This window comes from Podarcis bocagei, assembly GCF_964188305.1.
Source record: "Podarcis bocagei genome assembly, chromosome: 7".
Taxonomy (NCBI): domain Eukaryota; kingdom Metazoa; phylum Chordata; class Lepidosauria; order Squamata; family Lacertidae; genus Podarcis; species Podarcis bocagei.
The window spans coordinates 69,633,875-69,651,375 of record NC_138132.1 but is presented as its reverse complement, the minus strand read 5'-3'; the positions used below and the strand labels follow the sequence as shown (position 1 = coordinate 69,651,375).

At 42.5% G+C, this 17,501-nt stretch overlaps 1 protein-coding gene across 11 annotated transcripts in view; it reads left to right on the top strand.

Moving 5' to 3' along the window:
- The window catches only part of VPS13D (vacuolar protein sorting 13 homolog D), a 119,025-nt gene that overhangs the window by 4,266 nt on the left and 97,258 nt on the right, over positions 1-17,501 (top strand). For 6 of the 11 annotated variants that reach the window (XM_081201334.1, XM_081201332.1, XM_081201336.1 and 3 more), the window contains 17 exons: positions 1,198-1,368; positions 2,835-2,909; positions 3,311-3,501; positions 4,428-4,508; positions 5,944-6,060; positions 6,849-6,953; positions 7,040-7,210; positions 8,506-8,606; positions 9,739-9,907; positions 10,629-10,721; positions 11,333-11,543; positions 12,461-12,640; positions 13,371-13,501; positions 14,394-14,466; positions 14,581-14,751; positions 15,648-15,778; positions 17,002-17,134. In XM_081201334.1, the coding sequence (XP_081057460.1) occupies positions 1,272-1,368; positions 2,835-2,909; positions 3,311-3,501; positions 4,428-4,508; positions 5,944-6,060; positions 6,849-6,953; positions 7,040-7,210; positions 8,506-8,606; positions 9,739-9,907; positions 10,629-10,721; positions 11,333-11,543; positions 12,461-12,640; positions 13,371-13,501; positions 14,394-14,466; positions 14,581-14,751; positions 15,648-15,778; positions 17,002-17,134 (2,230 nt within the window). In that variant the 5' untranslated portion in view covers positions 1,198-1,271. The remainder of the gene's footprint in view (positions 1-1,197; positions 1,369-2,834; positions 2,910-3,310; positions 3,502-4,427; positions 4,509-5,943; positions 6,061-6,848; positions 6,954-7,039; positions 7,211-8,505; positions 8,607-9,738; positions 9,908-10,628; positions 10,722-11,332; positions 11,544-12,460; positions 12,641-13,370; positions 13,502-14,393; positions 14,467-14,580; positions 14,752-15,647; positions 15,779-17,001; positions 17,135-17,501) is intronic. The other 5 variants (XM_081201335.1, XM_081201333.1, XM_081201330.1 and 2 more) reach the window with 2 other exon arrangements.

Here is a 17,501-nt window from a genome sequence, read left to right as displayed (position 1 = left end):
ATGTTGGGCTCTAAATCCTGTTGGGTGCAGCCAATGCAACCAGTGGATAAGTATCATGGGAATTATAGTCCAGCAACATTGGGTGGGCCACAGTTGCCTCATCCCTGCTGTGCACAGCTGAAGACAAACACTGTCTTTCAAACAAAAAAAATACTGTTTTTTCCTCAGAACTCCAGTCCAGAAACCCGTTCAACTCTCTTGCCTTAAGTGGGCTCTCTTCTTTTGCATGTACAGCTTAATTTGTGCCTGAGCACATACCAGCTGGACAGAAATCCACTCCACACATTCCGTCCTCCCTTTCAGGAGTCAATCTCATTTTGTTTTTAAAATCTGCCAGGCCAAGATAAGAGTGTCTGGAGTAAGTTGGGGTTGGACATGGGGAGTGAGGAAAAGCCCTCAACGAAGGCAGCCCTACATTTGCAGATGAGGGTTTTGCAGTCTGCAGAGAGCAAAACTGGGAAAACAAGTAGTAGCTGGGGAAGTAGGTGAGCCCTATTCAGGTGCAGAGGCAGGAAGAGCACCAGGAAAGGAATTCTAAAATGCTGTGGTTTGCTCCCACCTAGTCAGCCTGTGTTGGGAGATGGCAGCTTTATTGACTCATAGGCAGTGTCTGGTGCTGCAACTTACTAGTTCAGGCTTCCTCAAACTTGGCCCTCCAGATGTTTTGAGACCACAACTCCCATCATCCCTGACCACTGGTCCTGCTAGCTAGGGATCATGGGAGTTGTAGGGCAAAAACATCTGGAGGGCCAAGTTTGAGGAAGCCTGTACTAGCTTAATAGGAGAAACAACTTATATCAGGGGAATGCTGGCAAGGTGTTTTTAAGGAGTAAAATTCTACAGCTTTTTAGTAACAGAGGAAAATGCATTAGAAGGAGTCAGACCATTGGTCCATCTAGCTAGTATTGTCTACTGTGGCTAACAGTTGCTCTCCAGGCTTTCAGGCAGGGGACCTTCCCAGGTCTACCTGAAAATACTGGGGATTGAACCTGGCTCTCAACCCATGGGCAGGTCCATAAAGGAGGCTGTGGCCTTTCTCCATGCAGGGTGAATGTTGTGTCCCTGGGCTAGATATGGCTCCTTCTTGCTGGATACTGATGGACAGTATTCGTTGTTGCTGTGGTGACAGTGGCTGCATTTAGCAGCTTTCATGTATTCACCTTTGAGGTTAATTTTCCCCTTCTGCGTTTCATGCAGATCCCTCTTAACTATGGAAGAGAGCAACCAGGAATGAGAGAGCAGTCCTTGCTACCCTCTCCCAAGAAGTAGTCATGTTGGAGGGATTGGTAGCCTGGGTTCTCAACAACTACCTCGGCAAGTATGTCAGCAACCTGAACACAGATCAGCTGTCAGTAGCTCTTCTGAAAGGTAAGGTGCATGAATGTTACAAACAGAACTAATTTCGTTTAAAGCATGCCATACATTAGTTAGAGTCTGTTTCCATGTTCTACCATGGAACCAGTATAGAAATACAGGAGGATTCAGATACACACCTTAGGTTCAAACACACACCTTTATTTAAAGCATTTTTATTCTTCAAAATTACTTTACTCTTCAGCCAGTAAAGGTCCTTAGAGCAGTTTACAGGTGTCAGTGATAAGACTGTCCCTGTCCTCAGGCTTATGATTTAAAAGGCACAACACAAAAGGCAGGAGGAAAAAAGAAAAACGTGGGCACTATTTCTTGTACCAGAGTTCTTGTAATGAGAAGCCAGAATAGAACAATTTGAGAAGTCAATGGTCTTCCATCAGAGCCAGTGGAGAGACCCTGCAGTTCCATCTCTTCCTGTCCTATAGCTTAATGGAATCACATTTGCCTCTGAGGCTTTGGGCAAGCTGGCATCTCCCAGTCTATTTCTCACTGTTGCGATGTGGCCAAATTACCACTCTGAGATTTTAGAAGAAGGGCAGAATACAAATGATGGGTTGCATTCATTGCTGGTCTTACTTGGAGTAGACCCATTGAAGTTAATGGACATGATTAACATAGGTCAACCTTTTTGAGTCCACAGCTCCACAAGGGACCAACTTCATTATTTCTGTGGCACCCCTGTGGGGCTCAGGAGCACAGTTATGTCACCCCTTGCCTCTCACCCTTTTTTGAGCACCTTCCCTTGTGGAGTGTTTCCTCAGCCTCCTCTCCACTCTCCTTGGGAGTCCTCTGGGAGTCCTCCTTGGGAGTCTCCTTGGGAGTCCTCTGGGCAGCCGCTGCCACCGCCCCTAGTCTCTGAGCTGCCCAACCCCCTGCCCCAAAGAAAGGTGCCTCCTCACTGCCCCATAGGGGCCTCAGACTTGTTTGTCCATTCCAAATAGCAAGGGCTGGTGGACTGGCCGGCTGGGCTCCCTCACCACTTGCTTGCTTACTCCAAGGCTACCTCTCCTGGCAGCCAGCACCCCCTCACCAGCCCTAGAGACACCATTCACCTGGGGAGCCTGTATCCAGGACTTCTGCAACAAACAGCTGTGCAAGCCTTTGGGAAGGGAGGGAAGGAGAGGGAAGGAAAGAGGGACAGAGGCCAGTGTTGCCTTTGGCACCCCTGACCATCATTCAAGGCACCCCAGTGTGCCACGGCACACTGGCTGAAAACCACTGACATAGGCCCATTGATTTCAGTGGGTCTGCTCTGAGTACTACTAGTATTGTATACAACCTGTAACTTTCACCTTTAGTGATGCTTAATTGGTTTTGGTATTTCAGACCTGGGTTTGTTTGTTTTTGGACGATGAGTTGTTGCGCTATCTTTTAATATATTTCTCATTACCTCCCTTCTCTATACTACGATAAAACAGGAGTCTTTCCCCTTCAGAATCTGCTTTGTTGATTTGTTCTTGCAGGTGCTGTAGAATTGGAAAATTTACCACTAAAGAAAGAGGCCTTGAAGGATTTGCTCCCTTTTGAGGTCAAAGCTGGTATGTTTTAGAAGTGTGCTTCTGCAGCTGTTGAAGTGTTAGAACACCTTTGTAAGAAGGTTCTTATTATAGTGACCTGGTGGTTTAAAAACATTAAATTGGCTGTGAATCTCAGCGGCTTCCAGTGACTTAAACAGCATGATCATCATATTTTGCAATAATGCTTGTCGCGAAAGTGACATTTATATTCCTTACTTGTATGTATGGAATTTATAGGCAGTGCATCTTATCGTGAGCTCTGCTGGCACCCCACAGGGTGTTGTTTTTTTAAATGAACAGCATCCCCTTCCTTTGGAGTGAATGGGAAGCTTTTGCATTTGGAAGCTTCTGCATCAATGACCAGTCACAGAGAGGGAAGATGTTTCTATACGTACTGACATTGTTCTCCTTGGCAATTACAGGCTTCATTGGCAAGATAACATTACAGATACCATTTTATCGCCCTCATGCTGATCCATGGGTGATATCGGTATCAAAATTACACCTCATTGGCTCACTGGAAAAGCAAGAAGATTTTGATGAAGAAAAAGAGAGGCTGTTTGAAAAAGAAAGCAAGGCAGCTATTTTATTAGCACTGGAAGAAAAATGGAAAGTGAGTTGCTTGGAGGCTTTGAATGAAACTATCTCTGCATTTGGGGAAATTACTTTAAAACCACAAATCAAATTCCTTCTGGCTGGATCCAGAAAACCGAATTCTTGTTTCTCTCAAATTAAAATGGCATGGCCTTGAAAGGCAATGTGCATACACACAAATGGTTCCTTTTTTTATAAACAATAAAAAATAGGTTTTTTAAAATAAAAACCCCCACATAAATTTACTCATGATTTCTCTTTCCATTAACTGTGATCTGATTTTTTTGGCTACAGTGAGGAACTTGGCTATTGTATATTCTGTGATCTTAGAGCTATAGCCTAATAGTAACATTCATCTTTATTTGCCAAATTTAGAGAGAGTACTGGGGAAAGATAATCAAGTGTTTTCTGCCCACTAAAAAGGCTGAAGTGAGTCTTTCCTCCTAGAGAGAGAATTTGCTAATTGGGGTGCTGCCACAGCAAAGGCCCTGTTTCACATTCACACCAACAAAATCTCTTTTGGTAACGGGACATGCAGTAGGCCCTTGGAAGAGTCCATATGAGAGGAGATTTTTCAAATATCTTGGTTGTTTAGGGGGCTGTAGGTAAGCATCAGCACTTTTATTACACATCAGGATTGGGGAGTCTGGGGCTTCTTCATGTTGTTGTGCTACAACTTACCAAACATTGTTAGCCAGCATAGCCAATGGTTAGAGATCACAGACTTTGTTAGTACAGAAACATCGGGAGGATCAAAAATTCTCCATCTCCGTTATAGACAGTGAAATTTTCAAACATGAGAAATAGGTGGCTGATTTTGATTAAGAGCCTACAAGTGTTCAGGAATGTCTCCTTTCCTCCCCTTGAGCTTAGTTCACAAAGCCACTTGTAGTTGTTCTTTTCATACTTGCACAAAATTGAACCCCTCCTCTTTCTCTCTTTCAGAAAGAGCGGGAACAGACAGCAGAATCGTACTGGTGTTCCGTCACCGCATCTGTCGTCGCACGGATCGTAGAAAACATAGAAGTAAGTTGGATCGGTGGACAGTCTCCTCCCTGCACCCTGCCATCAGCATAACTGTGTGCAAGCAGAGAAAAAGTTTCCTTCCTCCTAAACACATTCTCAGGTTGCTGTAGCAAGCACAGCATATGGGAGAGGAAATTTTGTGAACGGATGATGAGTGCCTGTGGGGATCATAATTGACTGATAGATGGATTATAGGGAACATGCCTTCATGACATTTAAAACGGGGGGGGGGGCAACTTGGATCAGATGTGGCCCTTGATGTGCCTCACCATTTGACCTGCAATTTCCCCTCTCCCACCTTCAAAGAAACTGAAGATCAAGCTGCAGCTATCATAATTCCATTGTACGAATCTATAGTGCAACCACTTTTGGAAAACACTGTACATTTCTGGTTGCCTCGACTCAAGAAGCATATTGTAGAGTTGGAAGGGGTTCAGGAAAGAGGAACCAAAATGATCAAGCAGATGTAGCAGAAAAAATTGGGGCTTTTTAGTTTAGAGAAAAGACAAGTAAGATGTGGCATGATAGCATTTTATAGCATGCATGGCATGGAGAGAGTGGGCAGATTTCTTAATAACTTGCGGGCATCTAGTGAAACTGAATGTTGGAAGATTTGGGACAGATAAAGTACTTCTTTGCACGGCGCGTAGTTAAATTGCGGAGCTCACTCCCACAGGATGGCTTTAAAAGCGGGCCAGGCAAGTTTACAGAGGATAACGCTATCAGTGGCCGCTAGCCATGATGGTTATGCTCTGCTTCTGGAGTTGGAGACAGTCATGCTTCTGAATACCAGTTTCTGGAAACCACAGGAGGGAGGCAGTGCTGTTGTGGTCAGGTCCAGCTAGAGAGGAGGGCTCAGGCTTATTTTTTTGTCACTCTGCTTAAAAAGATGCTTGGAATACATTGGAAGTATAGCATCCTTGCAAGAACACTCCCTTACAGCTGGCGAGGAGAGCAGTAGATTGGCCCGAATCTCATTCTGGCACATACAATATGTTCTCTGGTACAAGATTCCAGTCATTGTGAGGAGCGACAGAGTTCTGGTCGCCACAGGTTGTTGTTGTTGTTTTTTGGCTACCAAGGCCAGCAAAATAAACAAATAAGCCAACCTGTAATTTCCTCTACAAAAAGATGGCTTCATTTTGAGTAGGAGGGAGGCGAGTTAGGCTCTTTTGAGCAACGAGGAAGATTTTACTGTAGCAAATGATGAAGTGCAAAGGGTGTTGCCGCTGAGCATGCGACTGTGTACCATGAGCAAATGTTATGCAGTATATTACGCCAGACTGGAACCTTTATTCCTTTTTGGTGATTGACCAGCATTTCCCCATTTAAGATGGTATTCTGTCTGTTTCATGTGTTTAAAACCTTTGTTAGCAATAAGTTTGCACCTGCTAACTGAAGGGAACCTCCCCTTCTCCCTCTTAACCTCCTTCAGTTAAACATTCAAGATGTCCACCTGAGATTTGAAGATGGCGTCACAAGTCCTTCACAACCGTTCGCGTTTGGAGTCTGCATAAAAAATGTATCTGTGCAAAATGCTGTAAATGAGCCGGTGAGTCAATGCTTTTCCCGTGAAGAATTGCCTCAACTGAAGTGCTGTGTTGTGTAAAGTGCTTTTAAAAATGCCACTGGTTTCCATGGATGGAATATTGAACAGAAAAAGTCTGATTTCAACTAAAGGATGTGTGAGTTCAAGAAACAGTGGTTTGATTCAGGTCTGAGGCAGAGACGGCTTAAATAGTGATTTTCACTTAGGATAGATCAGCTAGGGAACGTGTTGTCTTCTCATTTTTCTTTTTGGCTCTCTCCTGTAACAAGTGATTTTATTTATGTTACTGTATTTGTTGTACAAGTACCTTGTACTAGTAGTCTTCAACCTTCTCAGACTCAAAACCCACCCTAATTTTTATGGCCGTATTGATGCTACTGTGACCGGCATTAAGTCAAGTTGTGACCTAGTAGCGGGTCCTGGCCACCAATTAAAGTTCAGTGCAATTGATCTTTTGTTGTTGTCTCTGGCAGCATGATCTGGATTGTATTTTCTGTGTGTATTGGTCATAATGCTTAGATTATGAAGACACCTCGAAGGCATGTCTTCAGCACGTCTGCAGAAACCTTTTTATTGTTTTCAGGATTTGTAAAGATCTATTATTTTTAAATTTCGTTGAAGCGATTTTGTTGTTTTTAGAACAGATTCTGTCCTTGTCTTGTGCACCATCTTGATGGTATTATGTTTGTAAATTTGATAAATCGGTAAAGTAATAAATGGAACAAGGTGTGCTGGTTATTTGATACTGTGTGGTTTTTCTGTGGCTCATATCTAGTTGTCCTCATTTTAAGGTGGAGGAGCTAATGAAGAAAAAGCAGCTGGATATTGCTGACTTCAGCATCTATTGGGACTCTGATAGTGCTTTAATGGGAGACTTGCCACCTGGGGAGTTGCAGGTAAAAGCTTCTTCTTCTTTTCATTTGCCTGTGAGCATGAGAAATGCTTGCCTATTCAGAGGAATTAACTTGGTTATGATTTCCAGGAAGCAATGGATGAAAGCATGGAAAGCCGTGACCATAATTACATCATGGAGCCTGTGTGTACCTCTGCCCTTCTAAAGAGAAACTGTTCCAAGGAGCCCCTCAAATCGCGGAATACCCCACGGCTTGAGTTTGACATTCAGCTGGAGACGATACCTCTGAAACTTTCACAGGTAAAAGCTGCTTTAAGGAGGTTGCCCTGTAAGGCGAACATTTTCAGTTGTCGAAGCCAGACAGTAACGGCATTCAGGGCTTGTTGGCAAAACCTACACAAATCAAGGCTGAATGTCATATTAAACAACTCATAGAAGAGGAATGCTAACGTATGCCTTTCATTTTAACACAGAGTACCAGCATACATATACCACTCAAGCAAATCACGTACCATTTCTCCTGCATACAATATTTTCACGCATGCACGTGTTGCTTAACATCCTTCTTTACTCCAGGCTTGTATAGAATTGTATAGAAAGGCCCTTGTGTGAATTCTGCCTTTGCCGTGAACTTGCTTGGCAGCTTAGGAGAGCCGCTTCACCACTGCCACTCCCAATTGGAGAATACATAGGCTTGTTGCGGCCAGATTTCAACCAGCCCTCTGGGTCTCCTTTTAACCATTAACTGTTCAGCTTTTAGGAAACCTCAGTTCTGACCTTGGTTTGTATTATTCTGCCCAGTTATGGCAGGTAAAGAATGTTGGAGAGCCTTTTCTTTTAAACCGGTGGGGGGGGGGGGAGGTCAAAAGAAAGGGGAGCGTTGAGTGGAGTTATCAAGAACTGAACATTAGCTTCTGTTTCCATGGAAAATAGCTTCTTATGTACGTAAAGGTCTCTGGTGGTGTATGAGTCTGGCACCACCCGTTCCTAGAAAGATGCCCTTGGAAGTTTCTTTACCGTGGGAATGCAGCTCTCAGGTTGAAAAAGATTCCCCACATCTGTTGTAAGGGTTGCAACAAGGTATGTATAGAGAGAGCTTTGAACACTTGAAAGCACTGGAAAAAATTATGAGGATGATCTTCCACGCTGCACCCGTTCTACCATTAGTACACAGCCTTACATGCCTCTAGGCCACAAAAAAATGCAAGTAGTCAGCAGTGAAGCTAACAGGTCGGGAGGGCTTGCTTCAAACCACAAAGCTTGAGTCCTCACAGCCAATATCTATGGAGGTTTCAGAAATTGCTTCCTGTGTTCGCATCACTTTTTTTAGCTTCTTTAATCTGAATTTGGGAATAAACTGTCAAAGCCACTAACTATAAATCTGTTACTGCATTTGCGTCTCTCTAGCCTTGCCAGCTACCCTGGACAGTTACTTAAAGCCCATGTTGCCTTCTCGTTATACCTGTGGACAATTTTTTAGGCAAAGCGGCAAAGTTCATTCCTGAGTTCAGCCGTTAATATTGGCATTTGTGTTCTGTTATGGAATTCATCCGTACTGATTGCCTAACCACTGTATGGTGATTTTATTCACACAGACACAATACCGACAAATAATGGACTTTTTGAAAGAGCTGGATCGAAAAGAGCGACAACTCAGATTCAGAAGATGGAAGCCAAAGGTCCCCGTAGCTGGAAAGTATGAGCTCTGTTTTCTTGGATCAAATAACCATACACGCAAGTCTCCCTTTCCTAATTAAATACTGTTCCCGAAACCTTCTGGTATACTTTTTGTTGTTGATGATGATAAGAATGCATGCTTGAGTTGCCATCTGCTTTTATGTTTAATTTTAAATAGGACTGAAGATTATGCTCATACACAGAAACTACAGTTTGGAGGAGTGTCATAGCTTGGCAAAGTGACAAATGGAGATAACAGTGCTAAGATGAAGAAGGGCTTTTGTTTGTTCGTGTGGTGTGCTTTCAGTACCACCACTTGTGCATAGTAATCCTGTGATCATGAGTTTGTATGACTGGTGAGCTCAGCACATCATTTAGACAGAGCTGCCAATACTTTGTAAAGAGGTTGCCTATAATAATTTTCTTCTGATCACTGAAAAAGACTGATTGGGATGAAATGTATCTGCTTGACAATTTTTGTTGTCTTACTATTGGATTTCAATCAGATTTTGACCATAGAGAAGTAAATCTGTTATTGTATCATCATCCCCCCCACTTTATCTTTTTGTTCATATTTATATATATTTTTATATTGGTCTAAAGCTGTACTTCACCTTCCTGTAATATTCAGAAGCATTCTATATTATCTTACCAAACTTAGTTTTTAAGTTTTGTCTTGTTGATTGGAGATAGTCTACCCCTTGATGTTTTGACTTTTTAGTATAACCAGTCGATCCCTTCAGTCACTATTAGTTTTAAAAATTTATTTTGCAGGCTGTAGGGTCTCTCCTACAGTGGTTAATGAAGATAGAATTGAACAAGTGGGGAGCCTGAAACGAAATACCAGCTAGAGTGTTTCCTTGGCTAAGGTGTTCCCATTTAGACCTGCAGCCTGCCTCAAGCAAGAACCTTGTAGTACCATTTGTAGTTCAACCTTTTCTTGCATCTTTCTGCAGTCTGAGGGATAACTGCTAACCATGAGTGTCCACTTGTTAGAATTTTAGTCTCACTTAAAATGTGTGTGTTGCTTTTCCTTTTTGACTTTTAATTACATTGCATGTAAAATACATTGACAGTGGGTTAGAAAGCAATGAATGAAAGAGTGATGATAATAATAATAACCAGAATTACATTCATTTGCAATGTTTCAGCTGCCGGGAGTGGTGGCTTTTTGCTCTGAATGCACACATTGCGGAGATCAGAGAGCAGAGGGAACGCTGTTCCTGGGATTTCGTGTTGCATCGGGCCCAGGATGCTGTATTGTACACAGATCTGTATTACAAGAAGTTGAAAGAAGTGGAGCTGTCTGATGAGGAGCAGGTATTGGGAAACAGCTGGGCTACGGTATCTTAGCCATCACTTTGAGATTATAGCTCCTCAGCTGGCATGTATAATCATAATCCGTTGTAGACCTTTTGTGGCTTAAAATATATATACGTTGTTGCCTGTTGGAAACATTTTAGAGGTTGCCTTTGTTCGGATTCAGGCATAGGCAAACTCTGGCCCTCCAGATGTTTGGGACTACAATTGAGACTACAATTGCCATCATCCCTGACCACTGGTCCTGTTAGCTAGGGATGATGGGAAATGTAGTCCCAAACATCTGGAGAAGTAGCATTTACAGAGACTCCAAGGAGTTCCTTATCACCTCCCTCCAGTGTCGGAGGCAGTAGGCCTCTGAGTGCCGTTTGAAACCAGGATTTGAAACCACCTTCAAATAATGGGTTCCGATCATTGTAACTATAGTTTCCCAGTTAGAATGTAATAGGTAACTATAGCAGAAATCTGGAAGTCTGGTACACTGAGGAGTTGAGGGGTGGTGTGCATGCATACAAGGCTCATACATCTTTCTCCTTAATAAACCGAGATGCCTTGCATCCAGACTGGACCATTTACTTAAGTTGGTGTTGTGATTTCAAAGCTTAATTCTCATAACTTCAGATTAAGTGGCTCCTTCAAGAAAAGAAATGGCTATCTGAATGAAGAGTTGAGTCTTTAAGCTTTGTGGATTATTTGCCAACATTTCCTTTTCTGCCTGCAGGAGGAGATAGAGCGCATTGAGGATGAACAGACATTTGAGGAGCTGAAAATCTTGCGCGAGATAGTGTACAATAGATTCTGCGAACTTGCTGAGGTTAGAGATTTTATGAGATGCAATATTTAGAAGCACCTTAGGGGGTTTGGAGCTGCTAATGATGCAAACAGAAAACCATCCAACCTGGAAACGTCTGAGAGCGGTGACTTTAAGCACGTGAAATAACATCAGAATTATTGATTTGATTTCATGCATTGTTTGAATCTCATTTATCCAGTATTCAGCGTGAGATACAAAGCAAAAAAAAAATATATCCCAAAATAAACACCCTGTTGCTAATGAAGTTTCTCCAGTACACTTTGGGCTGTGTTTGGTTTACTTCTTTGTCCCCTTAGATTTCCCCTCCCTGTATATCTTTTTTTGGTTCTTGCACAAATCTTGGAGCTCTCCCTAGCTATTCTGATCTCCTTTTTTGTTTTTTGGTAATACCAGTTTGGATCCCGTTTCTGTCACCACTGGATCGTGCTGTGGGTTAGAGGGTGTGGTGGTAGCAGTATTCCAGCAAACATGTTTAGACAGAGCAGGGATAAAGCAGGTCAATCATGCATTCACTCCAGGCATGTAATAACAGTAAGAGAAAATAGTTCTGATTAGCAGCACCTTTTAAATTCCTCTTTTTTTTAAAAAATTATACCTTTCCTCATTTCAAGCAGAGCATCAAGGAGCCACTGTCCGATTCCTCAGAGGAAACGATTGCAATAGAATCGGATACTAGCAGCAGTGGAATGCTTCGCTATCTTCAGTCCTGGTTTCCTGGGTGGGGAGGCTGGTACAGCGATTCTCAGGAAGCCCTGGAAACGGAATCTTTCGAAGGACTGCTTTCGGAAACATCTGAACAGTGGAGGCCGGACGATGTTGCTGGTATGGGAAAACTTACCCTGAAGCTCTAGATCAGTTGTGGGAAACTTGTGGCCCTCCAGTTGTTGTTGGACTACATTTCCCATCATCCCTTGTTCGTTGGCTATGGTGATGGGAGTCGGGAGTCTCAACAGGACCTGTGTGGCTGCAGGTTTTCCATCCTTGCTCTTGGTGAAGGTGCTGCCACACTGTACACAATAAGGGACCCCCCCCCCTACAACAAACAAGACCCAGAACTTTATAAAAAAATGTGTGTTAAAATCACATAGTTGTGGTGTACTACATGGACAATACATATCCATGACAATTATGCTGGAAAACCAGTAAGAGCCTGCTTTGACTAGATGTAGTTGGGAGCTGTGTTGTTCCATTCTTGGGACTGGCAATAGAAAATGTGGATGGCTGTTCCAAAGACCAGGTTTTGATAAAGAGTCTAATTGGCACTCAAACCCTGTACTATTAATTCCGTGCTGACCTCTGGTTTGGTGGTCTCATTGTTTGGCATGTACTATTTTTACTTTAAGATTACCCGACCAAGACTAGGCTCTTGCCAGTTTAAAACCTGTTCCACATCTGTTAAAATGATCTGCCTCTGGCAAAATATGAGTTGTCTTGGCATCCAGAAGGATCTGGGGGACTTTCCTGCTGATTCTGCAGGGTCTCTTCCATCCAGCCTTCTTAAATTCTGAGATAGGGGTCTGGGCCAAGTATGGATTTCTATTCAATGTTAAAACTAATTATTTTGTGCTCCTTTAAGTTTGTGCGGTAGTATTCATATTTTTTAAAGAAAACCTTGAAAAACAACAACAGCACAATTAATGGCCAGAAGCTCTCACTCTGTAGTTAAGGTTGGGCGGATTTGCTTGCAAGTGCTTTGCATTTTCTAAAGTCTCTGCTGTTTCCTCTCCTTGTATTATTAGGTGCCGATGATTTTTTTGATCCAGCTGCGGACGTCTCCAACATAAACACCTTCACAAAGAGGGATCATGTTTTGGCAAAGTTAAATCTCCAACTGCAAGGTGGCTCTGTCAGTTTGCTACATGCTGGGAAGAAGGGCCTGCAGGCCCATGAAAGAGCTTTCATGCAGCTTGAATTTTCAGGTATTGGTTGTGTGTGTGCATGTGCGAGAAGCCTCTTTCTGTTAAAATTATGAACTGGAATCTCCAGTGGTGCAGGGGATCCACTAGTGCAGTGTTAAACACTTCTAATGCAGGAAAACCTTCCAAGCAGTCTCTTCTGCTCTTGAACAGCACATGCCATCAGGAAGTAGTGGTATTGATGAGAATTGCAGTAACAGTGAGCTGCTCAAAATAGGCACCTTACCAGGCAATAAGTAAATGGCAGTGGGATACAAGGACGAGGTGGGCTCCCTGCGCCAGCTGTACATCAGTATCCCTGACAATCCTTTGGTAGCTTTAGACCTGCCCTTCAACACAGTTCTCTCAATTATATGTGGTTGATTTTCTGTGCTCGGACGGGGCCCACAACGGAGCCAACCTAACATTTATTCGTGACAACCTAGACACTGCCAATTCTTTAATACGGTTCTTGCAACCAAATTGTCCTAGTTGCATTCTCTTTGGGGCCGCAATGGAAAAGGCCCTGTTCCTTATGTAGGCCAATGTGCCTCCACAAACAGTTTCACTTGCACTGCTGGGAAAAATCATATGGAACAGACATGATTGCAGCAGCGGATGTGACAAACAAGACGCGTTAACCCTTGCTGTCTAGGGGCATTTATTTTCCCTGTTTCTGTTTTTCAGCAGACCAATGCCGTGACTATTATTTTTAGTCAACATGACACCGGCTTTTGTGTGCTTCTTTTTCTAGGAGTAACCATCTTAGCAGAATCTCTTCCTCGGAGGAATTCTTCCCTTTTCAAGGTTCAGCTTGGTGGCCTCTTCCTACGAGACTTAGCGACGGAAGGGACCATATTCCCTGTCCTTGTCTTCCCTAACCCCGTACGTTGAATTGTGCCGATAACACGATTTGTTGCAGAACTTGGAATTTAACATATATGTTACATTGTGTTCATGAAAGGGATTGGGGGGACAACCAGTTTTCTGCTAAAATGAGTTGGGTGGGATTATCCAGCTGTTGCGCTGCAGGCACATCTGGTAGAGCAGCTTTTGCCTGCCTGTTGCCCCCTAGTTCTTCTGAACTGCAACTCTCATGAGCCTCTGTCAGCATGGCCCCAAAATCAGGGATGATAAGAGTTGATAGTCCAACAGTATCTGGAGGTCCACAGGTTAGTGACCCATACCTTACGATTTGCCTTAAGCTTGAGAGATTGCAAAGAAAGGGACATGCAGTTTTTTAAAAAAGTATTTTCATTCTGACTTCTATTTGTGAATTTGATCACACACTCTGAAAAGAATTTACTTGAATGTAAGCTCCATTGGTTTCAACGGGACTTGCTTCCAAGTGAGTATGTGTTTAGGATTGCAGCTGCCATTATTAAAATTCCACAAGGCCATTAGTTGCACCAATAAGCCCAAGAAATGATAGAAATTACAACAGAATGTAGGATGTTTTGTTTTGAATAGATGCTGGATGAGCAGGACATAACACACAAGGTACAGTGTGGCGAGATCCAGTTTGGTGTAGCATTGCAAGCATTGCACTTGCACCTGGGAGACCAGGGTTCAGATTTCCACTCGGCCATAAAGCTCTCACTAGGTGAACTTGGACCAGTCACAGCTTCTCAGACTATTCTACCCCACAGGGTTGTTGTGGGGATTAAATGAGGAGGGGGGAGAGCTACATACTCCACCTTGAGCTCCTTGGAGGAAAAGGTGGGATATAAACGCAATAAATAATAAACTATAATCATAGCTCTCTTGTTCTCATCAGCAAAAAGAAGTCGGCTGTGTCTCTTCCATTGGTCTCCAGACGTCCTCTTCAGACACGAGTAATGAAAGCGCTGGTAACATTTCTCATTTTTGTAGCAAATCTATCATTAACAACTGAAAATACAACTGAGTGCTGTGCATGTCAGTGGCATCATTGCTGATCTCTCTTGTGCTCTGTTTTGATTCAGCTGCTGATCCTGCTGTTCCAGTGTTTGAGATGCTGTATGAGAGAAACCCAGTTCGCAGCAATTTTGAGAGACGTCTGGAAGTCAGTACCCGACCTCTAAATATTATTTACAATCCACAAGCCATTAAGAAAGTAGCCGATTTCTTCTACAAGGGAAGGGTTCATACCTCAGGTTAACCTTTCTTGTTTTTTGCTAGAATAATTACATTTCTTTATTTTCCTTTCCTTTCTTTTTCTTTTTTTCTTTCTTCATACTTAAGTACTGTCAAAGTAGCAATAAAGAATTTATTCGGTACAATACATGTGCGCTAGTAAGAATTGAATGAGTTTTCTTATATGTAAACTGTGGAACTCAATGCCCCAAGATGTTGTGACGGCCATCAAGTTAGAATTTTTCTTGTGTTACCTTGATGTGGTCATCATTCCTGAGCGGACTTGACTCCTGGATAATTTTCCAGATCAAGTGTCTGGGAGACTTTGAGCCCCCGGGGAGAGTAAGAGGCATAGAATAATAAGAGCATCTCGATTCAAGAAATCAAGAGCTAGATTACCACCGGCAGATGGCTGTTCAGCTCTTACCTGCAGAGTTCCAGCAAGGGGTGAATTACTAATTACCCTCTTGGAGCTAAACCTGGGAGAGAAATAACTTAGTGAGCATAGGGTGTTTCTTGCACATAAATGACATCTGCGGTGGCTTGTGAGTCCTCTGTGAGCATTGTTTTATCTTCATAAAGTCAGAATGGAATGTGTGACTAGCTTCTAGCAATGACTTGGCGGGTTGCAGGAAGAGGAAGTTTTCTCAACTACGGACATTTCCTGCATAAAACATTTACTTTAGAATTAAGAAGAGACAACTCCCAAATTGTCAGTTACACTAGTTGCCTAGTTAGAGAGAAACCTTCTGACTTTTATTCTCATAAAAGAGGGAAAATAACCTTCTCTTAACTTGGAAATCCCCCCCTTTTTTTTTTGCCTATGAAACTTATCTCCGTTGATTGTTACTTTTTTCCTTTCTGTACCATTGAAGTGTAAGCAAACTCTGGCATCCCCCTCTGTCTCTCGGTGCAGGTTTCGGATGCCAGTCTGAGCTAGAGCTGAGAGTGGCTGCAGCTGCCAGGAGACAGTACAACAAGCTCAAAATGCAGACGAAAGCCGAAATCAGGCAAACCATCGACCGCTTGCTTGTGGGGGATTTCATTGTAAGGGGATTTCAAAGGATGGTGACTTGTGCTCTTTGCATCTGTGTGTATCAGCGTGAAGGTAGCTTAATGTAATGTCGGTCTCTGGATCAGAAGGGAGAGAGGACCAATGCACACGCACACACTTTGAAAAATTAAGCGTATAAAATGTGGTATATTAAGGGGGGGAATTTGCATGGATTTTTTATTTATTTATTGCAAACTATGGTTGGTCTGGATTTTGGCTGGAATATGAATAGCAGAACCAGTGACAGAGCACCTGGCTTGCATGCAGGAAAGGTTGCTAGGCAGGGCTCTCAATGTTCCCTGCCTGAATTCCTGGTAAAAAATGTTGGTAAAGCCCTTAAGATAGCCTAGCATCAAGTTAGCTGAAGATTTGCTTATGCCTATACACTTAGTCAATACCTCTGATTTGCTCCAGAGAGCCTGCTCTCTGGTGATGGTTAGTGGATTCCAGGAAGGGTTGTATTGAACTAAGTCCTACCTACTAAAATTAATGGGCCTAAATTAGTCATAGCCATTTATTTCAGTAGGTCTGCTCTGTGTAGGAATAGCATTGGCTATAACCCAGAGACTTTTCACTGGTGGCTACCTGGTTGTGCAAGTCTCTTACTAGGAAAATTGGACATGCTTCCTCTCTGATTGTCTTCGGACATACTATGAAGATGTTTTTGTTACATAAGCATTATCCACTCTTTTTGTCTCTCTATACTGATCTGTCAGTGCTGTTTTTAATTTATGTATGCCTTGGAACTCCCTGAATAAACGTTCGGCAGGTACCTTCATTTTATATGTTTTAGATGCCTGTTAAAACCCTTTTCGTTTCAACCGGATGAAAGTTACATTTACTTAGTTTTAAATTTTGCTGATTTTAAACTATATGTTATTGGTAATTGTTTTACCCTGTTACGTACACAACTTGGATAATATTCAGCTTCTTGAATAAATAAAATTCATAAAGTGCTCTTGCAATTATTAGCTGTTCATTTCTACTGCTTTATTTTTATGATTGCGGTTCTAAAAATGACAGTAGCTAATAAAGCAAAAATGAAAACAGCTAATGAAGCAACAGTAAAACCAAATGAAGAGAGGCTTTCACATAACATGAATGCCATATGTTATAATGTTCCTTAGTAGTATTTGGGGCTGGCTGTTTTCTTGCAATCCTATTGGACCTATACATAATAAATAAACTTATTTTTAATTTATTTTTTCCTTTTCAGGAAGAAAGCAAGCGCTGGACAGTGTGCCTTGATATTTCTGCTCCTCAGGTGATCTTCCCCGATGACTTTAAATTTGCTGATCCAGTTTTAGTAGTAATTGATTTGGGAAGAATGCTGCTCACCAACACACAAGGTACTGTTCACACTTTTAGTAGGGTGATGGTGGTGCAGGAGCATGCCTGTTAATCTTGAAATCAGAAAATTGTTATTTTATTCAAAATGCTTTGAATAGGAAGAGAATCTGTGGGGTATCGCCAGTGCTAGTACTTAAAAAAAAAATCCCTCTTGAAAAAAACAGTTAAAACTGTGACTGAATATTCTGATTTAGAATGCAAGGAACCAGAATCCTGGAAGCAGCAAGAAGTTCAGTTCCTATGCCAGTTTCTTTTCTAATTGCACATATTTATGCCATGAATTCTGCTCATATTGACCCAGAGCAGATTACAACGTATACAGCCATACCTCGAGTTACAGACGCTTCAGGTTACGCGTTTTCGGGT